At 53.5% G+C, this 15,847-nt stretch overlaps 1 protein-coding gene across 1 annotated transcript in view; it reads left to right on the plus strand.

Annotated features, from left to right (window-relative positions):
• Window positions 1-4,767: 4,767 nt before the first annotated feature.
• Window positions 4,768-15,847, plus strand: part of ETV3 (ETS variant transcription factor 3) — a 27,711-nt gene continuing 16,631 nt past the window's right edge. The window contains exons 1-2 of the mRNA XM_040452346.1: window positions 4,768-4,811; window positions 4,915-5,021. Of these exons, the coding sequence (XP_040308280.1) occupies window positions 4,768-4,811; window positions 4,915-5,021 (151 nt within the window). The remainder of the gene's footprint in view (window positions 4,812-4,914; window positions 5,022-15,847) is intronic.

Consider the following 15,847-nt stretch of genomic DNA (forward strand, 5'->3'; position numbering starts at 1 on the left):
TCCATCCTCCCTCCAAAAGCATCTCCCCCTGATTCTCTCCTCCTTCGCAGTGGCCTCCAGGCCAAAACCGAGCCCTGCCTTCCTCCCCCTCCTCTTCCTCCTGTCCCTCCTCCTCCGGGAAGCTCTTCTAGACCAGCCCTTCCCCACCCCCTATGCACAGCTCCTCGTCCTCTCCTCGGAGTGACCAACTCCCTTTCCTTTTCTGGGCGCTGACAGGAGGCTGTGCAAGTGTTCTAGACACTGTGGTTTCCTGGATGTGTCTCAGGGCTCTCCTATAGGAACAACTCCAAGGCACGGACCTTGAGGCCAGGTCACAGGCTGGTCCTCAGGGAGGGGGTGGGCAGCTGCCAGTGGGCTTTCATGGCCCAGAATCCTAAGTGAATGGCCCCGGTCTCTCCATCACCACCTGTCTCAACCTGACCTTTGTGTCTCCCTTTCCTCACTTTCCTCTCTGACCCAAACCATCAGCTCCTCCCAACTTCTGGTTCTGTGCCAACAGCTCCGCCCTTGTCCTCCCGACCTGGACTCGGTCCCTGGGAGTCGCCTTTGACTCTTTCCTCTGACACCCCAGATACACATGAGGCCCTTTCCGCTCCGGGGCTCCAACCCCAGGCACCTCCTTTCTTTTCAAGTCAACGGCACCTTCGGGGGGCCGGCTGACATCAGGTGCCGGTTCACAAAGGATGAGTAAGACACAGGCAGTCACCCTGGAGGGAGTCACCGCGTTGCGGGTCAGACTGTACTGAGCATCACCTGGGCGGCACAGATCGCTGCTTCCATCTGGGGCAGGAGGAAGGCAGTGTGGACCGTTTCTGTCTTCTCGTCCTAGAAGGGATGAAGCTGCCTGGGTCCCCTTGGACAAGTCACTTAACCTCCGAGCCTTCGTTTCCTCCTCGACAACTGGAGCCTCGCCGTGCGGCTGGGATGAACCATCACGAGAGCTGACGTTTCTTGGTCACCAGGAACCAGGCGCCCTCCTAAGTGTTTCTTTGTGACGTAGAGTTCTACACTTACTCCCCCAACAAGATGGGCACGCTCTCAACTCTGGCTTTAGATGAAGAAACAGGCTCAGAGGTTAAGTAGATTATGCACATGAGCCCAGCTGACGGGGATCGGAGCCAGGATTTGATGCAGGGCACCGTTCCATAACCTGACCCTACTCACTGTGTCTTCAAAGTAATTGTCATCGCAGCCAACCTGTTGGGTTTTTTTTTTTTTCCCCAGCTCTGTGCCAGGCTCTATGTTGATTGTCCAATCCTTAGAACACCCTTGAACAGCAGATATTACCATCTTAGGAGAAAGTCAAGGCTCACAGAGGTGCCATGATGCCGAAGGCCACGCACCTGGTTCCCAGAAGTCTGTGCCTCCTGGGAGCTTTCTCTTCTGCCTGGTACCCTCCCCGCCTGTCTGGTCACCTGCAGGGCTCACGCGGCTCTCCCTTCCCGAGCTGTGAACGCTCCCCTGCTTCCCACGCCAGCTCTTAGCGGCCCCGGCCACTTTTCAGAGTCCTTCCGGGCTGCACTGCTCAGGAAGCCCTCTCGCTGATTCGTCAGAGCCACCTGGCTTGTCCTCTACAGACACGCTCAGCAAGTAACCCTGGTGGCCTGTACTCTGGGGCTTTGTCGTATTTAACTGACAGCGTAATTACACGTTATTTGGCATCGTCTTCTAATCATTTAATGTTTAGAACCCTTATATCCACGATCAGAGAGCAAACATCCCTTGAGGCCAGGAACACTGACTGTCCGTTCCCTTGGGTCTCTGCCTCCTGGCCTCCTTACTGAGCGCAGGGCTAGACGCACCGCAAGGGCTCCTTAAATGGAGAGGGGCTCACAGAAGTGCCCAGATGCTCTCCCGCGTTCGTGTCCCGGGCACGCACGCGCCCGTACACAGCGTGAGACTCCGGCTGGGTGCACCGCCAGCCTCACCGGGGGGCAGCCCCTCCCCCCGCGTTTCCAGGAGCTACAGGTCCTCTGAGGACGGTCTGCCAGACGACGGTTAGGCCTTGCCCTCGGCTCCCATCTGGTAGCACCAGTTCCCTGCCCGCCGCCCGCCCTCCCTGAAGGAGGGCGCTGAGCGATCTCCCGAGCACAGCCAGCGGGGAGTAACCGCTAACCCAGGTCTGGCCCTCCTTCGTCTCCACAGTGACCCTCCGCTGCGTTTCAGGGCCGCAATCCAGACGGTGGCGCTGGGTCCCTCACTCAGGAGGACCGGGACTCGCCGTCTCCATCCCGAAGTGATGTTTGAGCCCTGGGCCTCACAAATGAGGCAGCCCGCCCTAGGCAGGCCATCCCTCCCATGCCAAGGGGGCCACGGCAGCCTGGGCCCCTTCCCTGCCCTGCCCCTGCCACCGTGAACAAGGAGGGCTCCGCGTGGCAGGGTGCCAAGCCTGTGTCACCCTATCTCTCAGCGCTGTCGTGCTCCGGCCTCCTGCGGACCAAGCGCGGACTCCCCTCGGTCACGGGAGAAGTGCGCACGGGGCTTCAGGCAGGGCCCGGCTCTGGGCTCTCGGCAAATGCTGCGGGATTAGCGGGATTAGCGGGAGGCCTAAAGCGCAGAGGGAAGTTGGGGGCGTGGATGGAGGTTTGGCCTTGGGACCGGATGCCTCATACCTGGGGCCCCCAGATCAGAGGACGGGCTCCTCTGAGTCCAGACCTCCCGCCGTGTCTCTGCTTCCTCAGCCTGTGCTCTGTCTCGGGCGATTTTCTTATCAGGCCTCGCACATGAGCGTGCTTGTCTCTGCTTCTGCAACTTTGCACAAAACGTTTGCTCCTAGATACCCGCTGTCACTCCTCCTTCACGATCCGTGCCCGTCACCTCCTCCGAGAGGCCTCCTGCGACCAGCACGTCTGCCCTCCTTCCCTGCCCGGTTCCAGGAGCGACACTACACTCTAATTGCTTAGCCTGCTTACTCATGGCTCCCTGCCTCCCCCCACCCACTCGGAGGAAGCAGATGCCATATCCCAGGACTGGACTGACCCCTTCGAAATTCTCCCCACGGCACCCAGCCGCCTCTCGCTGAGCTCTGAGCTCCGTGCAAGCCCACTGCCTGTCAAAGACGGCGAACCAAGGACCAACGCCCGCCCCACCTACCTCCTCAGAGTGACGGAAGGTAACGCTTAGAAAAGAGGGCTGACCCTCTGGGAATCAGGGTTCTAGAAAATTGCCGGATGACTATTACTGAAGTGTGCTCCTGTGCTCACCAACGGGAGTGAAGGAAGCATCACGGTGCCTAGAAAATCCCCCTGGAAGAGAGCCCAGGAGAGCCAGGACCCCACGTCCAGCTCTCCCACCGACGTGCTGGGTGACCCGAGCACAGAACTTTTCCGTGACTCAGCCGTCCGCGATTTGGGGTTCTGAGTGCGGGGACGGAGTGGTCCCCACCAATCCCAGGCTGTGCCTACGGCTGGCCCTCCGAGGGCTGAGTTTGTATTTGTCTGCTTAGGACTGAAGGAAAACAGAGCTGGCGAGTTCTGGAAACTGAGTCCAGTCCTTTCTGCCCAGATGCCTTCCACCCTCTTCCCATACTCAGTGGGAGGCAAGGGGCAGGTCTCCTCTCCCAAATATGCCCTGATTCTCTCCCAAATTCTGCCGTCTACACATGAGATCATTTGAGTAGCAGGCATGAGACGAATCCATCATTGGCTTTCTCTGGTCAGGGAGCTTCAGTCCATGATTAGCAACAATGATGGGGTTGACAGCCTGCCATATGCTAATCGTTATCTCTGGGAATACTTTGATGGAGACACCATGAGGAGTCCTTCCGATCCCTGAAACTCCTTGTTCCCGTTCAAAACATTGCAAATAAGCCTTATTTTCTTTGGTTCTGTTTTCTATTGCTGCGTAGGAAACCACCCCAAAATTTAGCCGCCTAAGACAAGAGCTGTTTTACTATATTGGATGATTTTGTGGGTCAGGAGTTTGGACAGGACCCGGCGGGGCAATTCTTGTGCTTCCTGTTGCTCAGACTGGAGTTACCCGGTGGTTTCAGCTGGTGGCTCAGCTAGGCTGGGGGGTCCAAGATGACTTCCCTCATGTGTGTGGTGTCTTGCCTGAGATGGGGGAAAGGCTGGTGCCTGTCCCTGTCCGTGCAGTCTGGGGTCTCTGTGTGTGCTTTCTCTGGCGGGCGGTGGCTCCGGGCCATGAGAGAAACAGGTAGAAGCTGCAAAGCCTCTTGAAGGCTCAGCCAGGACTCCCTCCGAGTCGCTACGGCTGTCCTGTGTCGGTCAGAGCAGCCGAAGACCAGCCGAGATTCAGGAGCGGCGGAAATAGCTCCCACCTCTGCAGAGAGGAGCGTGGGAGAATGCTTGGCCGTCTTGCAATCGGGCACACAGGGCAACCTGATGGGGACCAGGCAGGAAAGATGTAGGGGAGGACACCCAGGATGCAAAAGGCCACAGAGAGCTCCTTGATGCAAAGGGAAACCTTCAGACTTGGCCATGGTCCCCAAACACCTCAGCCTCCCGGATGTTTCTTCTCTGCACCCTGAACCCAACCTGCCCAGATCCCAGGAGTTACCTCACTGGATGATTCGAAATCCAGACTGTGGTCTCGAGCCCGCCCGACACAGACACCGAGCCCTCTTCTCTGAACACCCCTCCCTGGGTCCCAAAAGCTCCCGTGCTCCCCTTCTGTCTTAAGGAGCTCAGACTCTGTGCCCCTCGGCCTCACTGTCTCCCAGGACTCGTTTCTCAGACCAGCATCACCCCCTTCCGTTTCTTGGGCAGACTTCACGCCAGGGTCTGTGCTAAGGGCTTTAGAAGCTTCATGACGGTGGCTCCTTGCAATGAGGCGTTGGCCGTGCACTCCAAGTAAGGAAACTGAGACTCAGATGATGCAAACACACCTAAGCTACGTGCACCAGGCGTTGAACACTCTCCATACACCGACTCACTGAATTCTCTATTTCAACAGACCACCCACGTCCCACGCCCGGGCCTTACATCCCAAGTTCCCTGTCAGTGGGAGAGGCTGCAAGCCCCTCAACGTGCTGATCAAGGACCCCTTAGACGGCAAAGGCGGTAAGGAGGGAACTCAGGGACCCTAAACCCTTCAAGAAGGAAATCCAAGGAGCAGCTGCAGACACGGTTTGGGACCGGTTCCGCGTCAGGGCACATCCGTGGTGGGGATAAATCCGCACCCGGCCTCACGACAGACAAAGAGAACCGACTGAGCAGGACGGATGAACCCTGGACACCTCATTCGGTCGTCCGAGCACCCCGGAGGCCCGGCCCCAGCGAGCTCGGTTCTGCGGAACGCAGCAGCCAATCCAGACGTGGACAAGGCCTTTAGGCCCCCAAAATAGCTGACACAAAGCTCTTGAACCAAAGCCAGGTGCTCAGGCCTCCACACAGAGCCTCACTTACTGAGCCACGCCGGACAAAGTATTCAGAGGCTGGCCTCTGATTTCCCAGCCCGTGGTCCGGGGAGGTCAAGGTGGGGCGTGGGCAAAAGGCCTTCTAGCAAGGCGAGCGTCTGGTCGGGGAAGAGAAAGCCAACAACCCAACGGCAAAAGACAGTAGGAGTCGAGGGCGGACGCGGCGTTGTGTCATAGGCCGCTCGGCCCCAGAAAAAAGCGTCACAATGCCTCCGAAGACGGTGGCTGGTGGCTGGCCCAGCCCTTCCACACGGATTCTCTGAGTCTATGCCCACAGCAAGCCTGTGAAGTAGGTGGCCAAGGAGAAGAGAAGTAGAGAGGCGAAGTGACCTTTTCCCTGACCACACGGGTTAGCGCGCGTGGGGCTGGGAGTAAAGGCAGATCTTACGATGGCTAGCACACCCTTCTCCTGTGCCGTGACGCCTCTCTTCCCTAGTGACGACCATGAGTCAGCAAGAAAAGGCTACTTGAAATCTAGCCAACTCTGTTGAAAAAAGACAGGGAAGTACGCGGTCCTTTTTTAGATTGTTCATAAAAAGTGACACAAAGGGACAACGTTTGGCATTTGGGATACAGTTCAACTTCCTGCTGTCGGTTTTCCCTCCCCCTCTCTATTCCACCCGAATTCTGCTCCCTCCTCTCTCCTGAGCTCTCCTGAAACTCCTGGTTGGGAGCCCTGCCTCTGCTCATGGCATTCTAGCCAAGGCCACAGAAGGAACAGCAAAGTCTCCCGGAGGGAACAGTCAGGCTCTCCCAGAGGGAAGGCACACCCTTCATAGGGGGTCAAGGCCTCACTCCTCAACCCAAGCCCTGCCCACCCCCTCCTATGACACCAAAGACCCATAGCTACCTCATTTCTCTCGCAAAGCCGGTGGCTTCTGCTCTTGGGGTGACCCTGCGTTTCTGAAACGCCCTTTGTCCAGCCTCCCACTTGATGACTTTCTGCGTATCTTTACTTTTTTGGTTTTTGTAGTCAAGCTTATTTATTTGGGGAGAGACAGAGCCAGCATGAGTGGGGGAAGGGCAGAGAGAGGGAGGGAGGGAGAGAATCCCGGGCGGGTTCCATCCACGCTGCCAGCGCAGAACCCGACGTGAGGCTCGAACCCGCGAAGCCGTGAGATCATGACTCGGGCCGAAACCAAGAGTCGGGTGCTTAACTGACTGAGCCACCCAGGCACCCTCTACGTGTCTTTAGAAACCCAGGCTGAGTTGCCACTGGACGCTTCTTCGGGGTGTCCCTGCCATACCCACCTCCGTACGACACGGCCTCCGTCCTTGCGTCATCAGTCAGGGTGCTCGTGGTTCAGGACTCCCACATCTAACGCAGCTTAGACACCAGGGGCTTTACCATCTCTTCACGACAAACGCGACAGCGGATGGTTCCAGAGTTGATCCAGTGATGCCAAGGTTCTAAGTTAGCGTGTCTGCAAGGCTCTTGGCCCTAAAGGCCTCGTTGTAATTTACTTCCCTCTGTAGACACCCTATCTCCAACTACAGTCATGGTCACGTTCTGAGGTTCTGGGAGTTATGACTTCCACATAAGGAGGAGGGGAGAGGGGGAACAATTCAGTCCTAACAGTGGGAGATGCAGGGTCGGAAATCCCTCTCTGGGAATCTCTCTCTTCAAGGGAAAATCTTTGCCAGAATCCCTCCAGTAAATTTACAGGGCAGGATTTGGTAACATGCCCTTTTCCTAGCTACAAGGGAAGCTAGGAAAGCATCTGCACTTTGTAACGGGAAGAGAGCTCTGCCAGCCGGAAGGAAAGTGTCGGGAAGCACCGTGTGGGGCAGGCTGCCGGGCTCTGGCACCTTGTGCCACACCGCTTCGAGCTGCCTGCTTACGCGTCCACCTCTCCCGTTGGGTTCTCAGCCCTTGGACACAGAAACCGGGGTTACGATCATCTGTGTGCCCTTAATGCCTAGCACAGTGCCTGGTTCACAACAGGTGCTCAGCCAATATCTATTGGAGCGATGACCGCGTAGAATTTAATGAACCAGATGAGCCTGTATATGTGACACTCGATTAGGATATTAACCTCTGTCCCTACACTTGCCTTCCATAGCCTGTGGTTCACACCTTTGAAAGACTGTGGGGAGTATTACTAACAGAACTGTTTCTATAGTCAGAGGAAACCAAGCTCGGTGAGCCGCGTCCCTCCCGAGTCCGGCAGAGTGTGTGTGCTGGCACCTGATGCAGGACTTGTTGTGGGACGAATAATGGATACATGAAAATTAAAGTACAGAAGCTGGGGCACCCAGCTGGCTCAATTGGTAGAGCATGAGACGCTCGGTCTCAGGGTCGTGAGTTCAAGACCTGCACTGTGCATAGAGATTACTAAAAAAAAAAAAAAAAAAAAAAAAAAAAAATGCTTTGGAAAGGGGCATCTGGGGGCGCCCGGGTGGCTCAGTCGGTTAAGCGTCCGACTTCGGCCAGGTCACGATCTCGCGGTCCGTGAGTTCGAGCCCCGCGTCGGGCTCTGGGCTGATGGCTCAGAGCCTGGAGCCTGTTTCTGATTCTGTGTCTCCCTCTCTCTCTGCCCCTCCCCCGTTCATGTTCTGTCTCCCTCTGTCCCAAAAATAAATAAACGTTGAAAAAAAAAAAAGAAAGGGGCATCTGGGTGACTCAGTCGGTTAAGCGGCCAACTCTCGATTTCGGCTCACGGTTTGTGGGTTCAAGCCCCCATGTCGTGCTCTGTGCCGACGACACAGAGGCTGCTTGGGATTCTCTCTCTCCCTCTCTCTCTTCCCCTCCCCCGCGCACGCTCTGTCTCTCTTAAAATAAATACATTTTAAAAACTCTTTGAAAAAATATTGTCATACAAATTTAAAGAGTTACCATATTTTCTGGACAAAATGTCCTCCAGAACCAGGCATGCATTCTGCTCTGTCAGCACTTGTAAAGGGGCTATCGCGTCAGGCATTTATAGCACCTATTTTTTTTAATGTTTATTTATTTTTGAGAGAGAGAGAGAGAGAGAGAGAGAGAGAGACAGACTGTATACAGGGGAGGGGCAGAGAGAGGGAGACGCAGAATCCGAAGCAGGCTCCAGGCTCCGAGCCGTCAGCACAGAGCCCGACGCGGGGCTCGAACTCACCGACCGCGAGATCACGACCTGAGCCGAAGTCGGACACTCAACCGACTGAGCCACCCAGGCGCCCCTACATCACCTATTTTTATTCCACTGGTAAAGAACGGTCCTCGCGATCTCGGCCAACAGGCCCACGATGTCAGAGCTATTTCATCCGAGAAGTGAGGCTACGCCAGCAACCTGAGCAGCTGAGCTGTTGTGAGTGGCTGGGACTCTGGCTGGACGCGGTCCCAGGAGGAATACCACCGGGCTGCACAAAGCGTGCTGGCCGCCGGATGCCAGTTCTGTTCCACAGAACAGACTGCTCCACTGTTCCACGTGTCTGACCTTTCGTGTTCCGCAGAATAGGGAAGAACCGAGCACGTAACTAATGAACGGCATCGGCTGTGGGGGTACGTGGCTGATCGGGTGGAGGTTCCCCAAATTCTGGCCTCCCCAACAGTAGAGAGCCTCTCGTGACTCCCATGTAATTGCTACTTCCCTCTCCGCATCCAGGTGAAGGCCTCCGTTGGCCAAGGCGTGAAGTACGTGAAATAAATGAGGACCAGGGACGCAGAAAGTTGCCACAAGCAACCGGGCTCCCAGAGGCGGGGCATGTCGCGCCCAGAGGCCACCGAGTCGCCCAGAGCGGTCCCCTCCCACCCTTTGCAGACCCGGGGGACCCACACCTCCTTCACAGGGCTCAAGTAATGAGGTTCAATTAAAACGTTCGGGCTCAATTAGCGTCTCAGGGCAAAATATTTTCCACGAGGAACTTGAGAGAAAGTAACCCGGTTCGGGACCAGCTTGGCATGTAGGGGCAGGAGAGGGCTCGGTCTGCACAGCGTCGAAGCCGGACAAGACGGCACTTGTGCGTGTGTGTTTGCGCGTCTCCAGCGCCCTTCTCTGCGCCCGGGGTGTTTTCCCAACAGCCAGGAGGAGGACGTGCCCGCCAGGGTGTTTTCCCTCCGCGTTTCGAGTTTTTCTTCTCTCCTTCAAATATTAGCAGCCCAGACTTCTGCTGCAAAATCAAGACTTGTTTTTATAATGACGGTGCTTCGTTTTGGTTTGTTTAATTGTGCCAAGGAACCTGGTCTTGAGGCATTCTTGCAAGCGCATTAACCCAGCCCATTGCAAGAATCTATTGTTCAGACAAAAATGTCCTGGCGGCACATTCATCGAGAAGTTCCGCCTTCTTAATTGATGCCAAAATATGATAGATTTCCAGTTCCTTACAATGTCCAACTACTTGACACGAACCCCCTCTCCGCTCTCCCTGCGGCCAGCATAACGAGTACTCTTCCTTTGATGTTCTTACTTTCCACAGCGACTTTAACTCTCTACCAGAGTCCCCCGCACTAAGCACTCTGCTATTTGGAATCCCATCACCTCCAACCCCACTAACTGGCATCCTGCAGATCAAAGGTACGATAATTGAGGACACACTACGGGATCCTGCAGTGACTTCTGAACCCGTCAGAAAATATTTGATTGTGTTTGGAGTAGGTTCACGTCGACGTTTTAATGCATTCTGCAGAAGTCTGTTTCATGCTTGCTCTAAGTAGAGTCTCTCTACCAGGACATCATACAATAATATATTCCAATAAATCCAGATGATATAGACAGGAGGCTGGAATGAATAACAGATCAAAACCAACCATATAAAGTTGACAAGAAGTAATGTAATTAATGTAAACTCTGGCATTTAGACTTCAAAACGACTTAACGGAAGACCTGGACAGTTCTCGTAAGAAAGCCATAGAGATTTTGACTATCTACTCAGCAGTACGCTATGGCCTCTGAAACAGTCAATCCTATCCAAGGCCATTTTAAGGTGGGGGGTGGAGGGAGAGGGGGAGAGGGAGAGGAAAAGAGAGGGAATGAGAGTGTCCAAACAAAGAGGGAACAGCCCCACTCCATACTTTGCTAATCAGAGGAGGGCTGTGTTTAGTTACTGAAGCCACATCTGAAGAGGGAAGGAAATAAGGATGTTTCTTCCACTGATTCCTTACCAAAGGCATAATACTTGCCTTCAAAGAGCTGGTGGGTTGTCACATAGAAGAAACATTCCACTTAATCTGCACAGCCCCAGCGCCCAGAGCTAGGAGTCATGGGTAGTCACGTCAGGGCGACACATTTCAGCTCCATATAAGGAAGAGCCTTCCACAGTTAGGGTGATCTTAACACTGAACGTGGATGAAAGCACGGGAGAAGCAAAGAAAATCCCAGGGTGTGGTAGCTTCTTTCCCTGAGTGGTAGGTACTTAAGCACCTTTGTTTTATGATGGTGTTTCAACTGACACGTAGATTTCCATATACTCTTCTGTAGGTCTGATATGTTTTACAATAAGATAACTAGGTTGACTAGGTGCTAGGCAAAGTGGTGAGCTACAAAGTAGTAAGGGTCCAGGCAGAGGCTGATAGCGAGGGGTTGGGGTAATGACCTCTGACATTCAGTCCATCTCTAAGATTCTACACATCCGAAAATACGTGGGCAATTATTAAAGGGAAGCTTTTCAAAAGTATTTTTAAGATGATTGCCTTTTAATTAACGTTGAGTCGAGGCCTCGTTCCATTGTTTGCCGCAATTAGTACGGGCGTTTGCTAGACTATGATCCCAAGTCTCTGTTACAGCGATTATCATGTTTATTGCCATTGTGTAATGAGAATTAGATAGACACAGTGTCTGCCCTCTTAGGACAACAAATGATGTAAAGGGTATACGGTAAGAGCCGGACACGACCAGTGAACAAATACAAAAGATAGCAAAAAGGTTCACGTAGCAAACAGGGCAAGGTTTCAGGCTTACAGGAGTGGGGACTAGGTACGCAAGGACCTTGGGAAGTGTGCCCTGGGTGGGTCAAGATCAGGAGCTAGCCCTCTGCTCCAGTTAACCTCAGCGGGCTTCCTGGGTGAAGCGAACTTTCAGAACGATCTAGATTCTGGCAATCGTACATTTGGTTAGGGGAACCTTTGTCCCGGGCTGCCAGGAAAAAGAAAAAGAAAAAAGTCGAGATAGCCTGAGTGGCTGGTTCCTCACGTCAATCCTGTTCTCCTGTTCTGTTCCTTCGTGATCTCTCACTACCGTCTCCCCCGTGCTGATCTGAGTTGGGGGAACCAAGACCTGAAAAGGGGAAATGAGAGGAAGGGGTATTTGTGGACCGTGATAGATGTGGAATCGGGGAGAGTCCTTGAGTCCCCGAGTCACTGCTAAACACACACACAGGCTTTGCCCCTCCTGGCTGAGCTGTGACTCTGGGCCAAGTTACTTCTCCTTTGGGCTCACTTAACCTTTAATCTGGGGATCCCCACTCATGTTACTGACATTAACTCCTCTATCTTTATAACAACCCTAGGTTGATGGGAAAAATAAACCAAAACACGAAAATCTTATGATCTGCTTGAGTCCAACGTGGTAAAATACAAATAATCCATAGCCGAAGTTTATTCTTTCATAATCACTTGTCTTCACTTTACTGAAAGGGAACCTGAGTCACAAAGAGAGGAAGTAAGTTTATTCCATGTACACCCTCCAGCTTTTGGCTCTATTGATATAAATAACGTTCTAACAGTATAGTATTTTTCTTTCTGAACTTCTTGTCGTGGTCATTTTACGGGTGGGGATACTGATACTGAGGCTCAGAGTGACTGAAATGGACTGTCTCAAGGCAAGCCTGACAAAAAATATCGTGCCTGGATGAGAAACTCAAGAACCCAAATTCCCAAAGCAAAATTCTTTTCCGTTAGATTGCCACCCAGGTCTGAAGCATTAAGTTCACTTGAGGTTTGCGAAATGAGGTGATTATGGCTATCTAGTTCAAGTTCTGGATACCAAGAACAGTGCGGGGTCTGGGGCTGGTAGAAAGAGGCATCACGGTCCATGACCTTCGTAAAGAGTTTAGAGTGTACGGGGGCGCCTGGGGGGCTCAGTCGGTTGAGCGTCCGACTTCAGCTCAGGTCCTGATCTCGTGGTTCGTGAGTTCGAGCCCCGCGTCGGGCTCTGTGCCGACAGCTCGGAGCCTGGAGCCTGCTTCGGATTGTGTGTCTCCTTCTCTCTCTGCCCCGCCCCGACTTGTGCTCTCTGTCTCTCAAAAAATAAATAAATGTAAAAACGAGTTTACAGCGTGCGAATGTGCAGCTGCCATCACACTCTGTCCTCATCAAGGACAGCAACAGCGTCCCTTTTACAGACGAGGAGGCCAGGACTCGTTTAGCGGCCAGGACCTGGTTAGCAAAGGGCAGAACTGGGACTGAAACTCAGGCCTTCCCGGGGCGCCTGGGTGGCGCAGTCGGTTAAGCGTCCGACTTCAGCCAGGTCACGATCTCGTGGTCCGTGAGTTCGAGCCCCGCGTCGGGCTCTGGGCTGATGGCTCAGAGCCTGGAGCCTGCTTCCGATTCTGTATCTCCCTCTCTCTCTGCCCCTCCCCCGTTCATGCTCTGTCTCTCTCTCTGTCTCAGAAATAAATAAATGTTAAAAAAAAAAAAAATTAAAAAAAAAAAAAAAAGAAAGAAACTCAGGCCTTCCGTATCCAAGTTCAGCGAGAACGCCCTTTGGGGGGAAAGAGGCCGCCTAGTTTTTACTGGGAGACCTAGAGGAGATTAAGGGAAGGTGGGAAGAAGCTAGTCCCGGCAGCACCCCAGCCCGTGTGTTGGCAAAGATTACCGTCACCAGGCATTTCAAGTGATGACACAGAACTGCTCTGGGCACCGTGACGTCTACCGCGGCTCTGGCTTCTGAAGGCCTGCAATCTAACACCAACACACCGAGAAGAACAAACATGCTCACGACACATAGATGGCATCTACTGCAGTGACAGATCTGCCGTGTTAATCCCCTACGGGGTAGAGAGGAAAGCATCTGTAGCATACACACGGCCAGATCAGTTTGGGATGTAGAGAATTGAAGGGCACAAATAAAAACGGGAACGATAAAAGAGAGCAAGCCGGGCAAAGAAGAAACACACGTACACAAGCAAATGCACACACCAATCCGGGAAGGGTTTCTCGGAAGGAAAAATAAACCTGAGGAGTTCCTTTTCTCTTCTTTGAAAGGGAAGAAACAACGGTGTGGCGGTGTCATGGCAAGAGCAGAGGGGAGAGCGTGGGATTTAGAACAGAACTTGTCCCAGGCCTATGGAACAGCTACAGAGATGGGAAGCAGGGAGGCGGGGCAGTGGACAAAGAGGGCCTTGAGCAAGTGGAAATTCAAGAGAGGTCACAACCTGCCTTGACTCCTCAGACTATGCCCAAGTGTCTCCACCCCCACGCTTTCAGAAAGCTCGTGCTGTGTGTGTCTCAGAAACAAGGACCCCCACCTTGTGGAAGCCTGTCTGGAGAAGAAGGCCGGGTGCCACGGTGAAGGCGTAGAGGACGGGGACCTTGAGGGTGCCGGGCAAGGGGTCTCAAACCGTCCCCATCTCCCCAGCTTCTACTACCCAAGGAGGTTGCCAATGCAAACCTTATTCATCTGGACCCAGTAATTGTTAGAGACTTCCCAAGATTTGTTTTTTATCAAACCCAAATCTTCCTGTTTGAGTTTGAGGCCAGTGAGGAGATTCTTCATGTAAAGACTGTTGAGGTCTGCTGGGACATAAACATTAGTCAATGGATCAGTTCAAACTGCAGCCAGGTAGAGACACCTGTTCCTCTCCGTTAACTGTGTTTACTGACTCGTCATCCTTTGTGACCCTAAGTAGTCAGAGAAGCAGCGGCAGAGAACCACTAGGAGACCAGGGTGAATAATATGCAGAAAGAGCGCCTATCCTCTAGTTGCCGGCCCCTTGCAGAAAGGGTCCTGGGAGGTAAGGTGCTGGCTCAAACCGTGACAATTTGAGAGCTGAGCCAAAAGTTAACAATTTCAGACTTTCAGAGGAAGCTGCTCCTTCCCAATCATGCTGGTTTCTGAGCTGACACAACCAATAAAATTTGCAAGGGTGGTGTGAGAATTTGAGGATTTTTATGATAATGATTCTTATGATTATTTTTGCCAATATTTGTTCACCTGCCATGTTTACAATGTGCTCTTTTTAACCCCCCCCCCCCACGTCTTAACGCATTTAATACAACCACATGAGCCGATACTATAGGAACTGACACAGAGAAGTTAAATAACTTAATGGGGGGGTGTCACACAGCTAGTACATGAAGGCACTAGGATCCAACTACAATTTACATCATTCCGCTTAAATGATTTTAAAAAGAATGTTCAACCAAACATCTGATACTTACGTGTAAGACATTGTTCTAGGTACTATATAGAAGATACAAAAGATTGTAGACAGTTCCTTACAAAGAGCTCAGAGTAGGGGCACCTGGGTGGCGCAGTCGGTTAAGCGTCCGACTTCAGCCAGGTCACGATCTCGCGGTCCGGGAGTTCGAGCCCCGTGTCAGGCTCTGGGCTGATGGCTCAGAGCGTGGAGCCTGTTTCCGATTCTGTGTCTCCCTCTCTCTCTGCCCCTCCCCCGTTCGTGCTCTGTCTCTCTCTGTCCCAAAAATAAATAAACGTTGAAAAAAAAATTTAAAAAAAAAAAGAGCTCAGAGTATAGCTGCAGGTATTGGTAATCTTGGTAATCGTCTCTATGGCACTAAAATTGTGCTCATTTTATTCACCTACATCGTAGCCTTTTCTAACTAGAAAAGACCTTACATCCTTGATGCTATTGTCCTTTTGTGGGTTTTGTTTGGGGGGGGTGTTTGTTTTTGAGAGAGAGAGAGAGAGAGAGAGAGAGAATGGGGGAACAGGGTAGAGGGAGAGACTCTTCAGCAGCCTCCACGCCGCGCACGGAGCGGGACCCGGGGCTGACCTGAGCTGAAATCAAGAGTCAGAAGCTCAACCCACTGAGCCACCCAGGTGCCCCATCCTTTCTTTTTTAAACAAAAAAGGCAACCTGAGGTCCAGTCAATCGATCAACAGCTAGAGAATGGCTAGTGGCAAATTCACAAGTGGAAGCCACCTTTTCCAACACGGAATGCTGACGTCCCCACGTGTCTGTGGCCTGGGTACGTCAAGGCACCAGGGGAACACCAGGACAACACGAAGTGCCCTCTTCTGACCCCACACGCCGGTCAACTCCCCTTCAGTCCCGGGTCCCTCCTCCGGGGCTGCCGCTCTTATCCGGCCTTCCTCCTCCCTTCCCGACCGCCCACTCCCCCCGGTGACACAGGCCCGCACCCGCGCGCGGCTGGGAGAGGCGGGGTCCACCTGCCCGAGGCCCCGCACGGGGAACTATCCCTGCGACAAGAACGACCTAGGGAGGAGGCGAGCCAGCGGGCTCCGGACAGCAGGACCGGACGCGGCCCGCCCCTAAGGTCCCCGCGGCGACCCTCCCCCGGGCTCGGAGAGGCCCCTCGGCGGGCAGGGCGCCCCGACTCTCGCGGGGGATCTGCCGCACGCCCCCCCCCTC

This window comes from Herpailurus yagouaroundi, unplaced genomic scaffold (assembly GCF_014898765.1).
Source record: "Herpailurus yagouaroundi ecotype Mexico unplaced genomic scaffold, PumYag 207, whole genome shotgun sequence".
Lineage (NCBI taxonomy): Eukaryota > Metazoa > Chordata > Mammalia > Carnivora > Felidae > Herpailurus > Herpailurus yagouaroundi.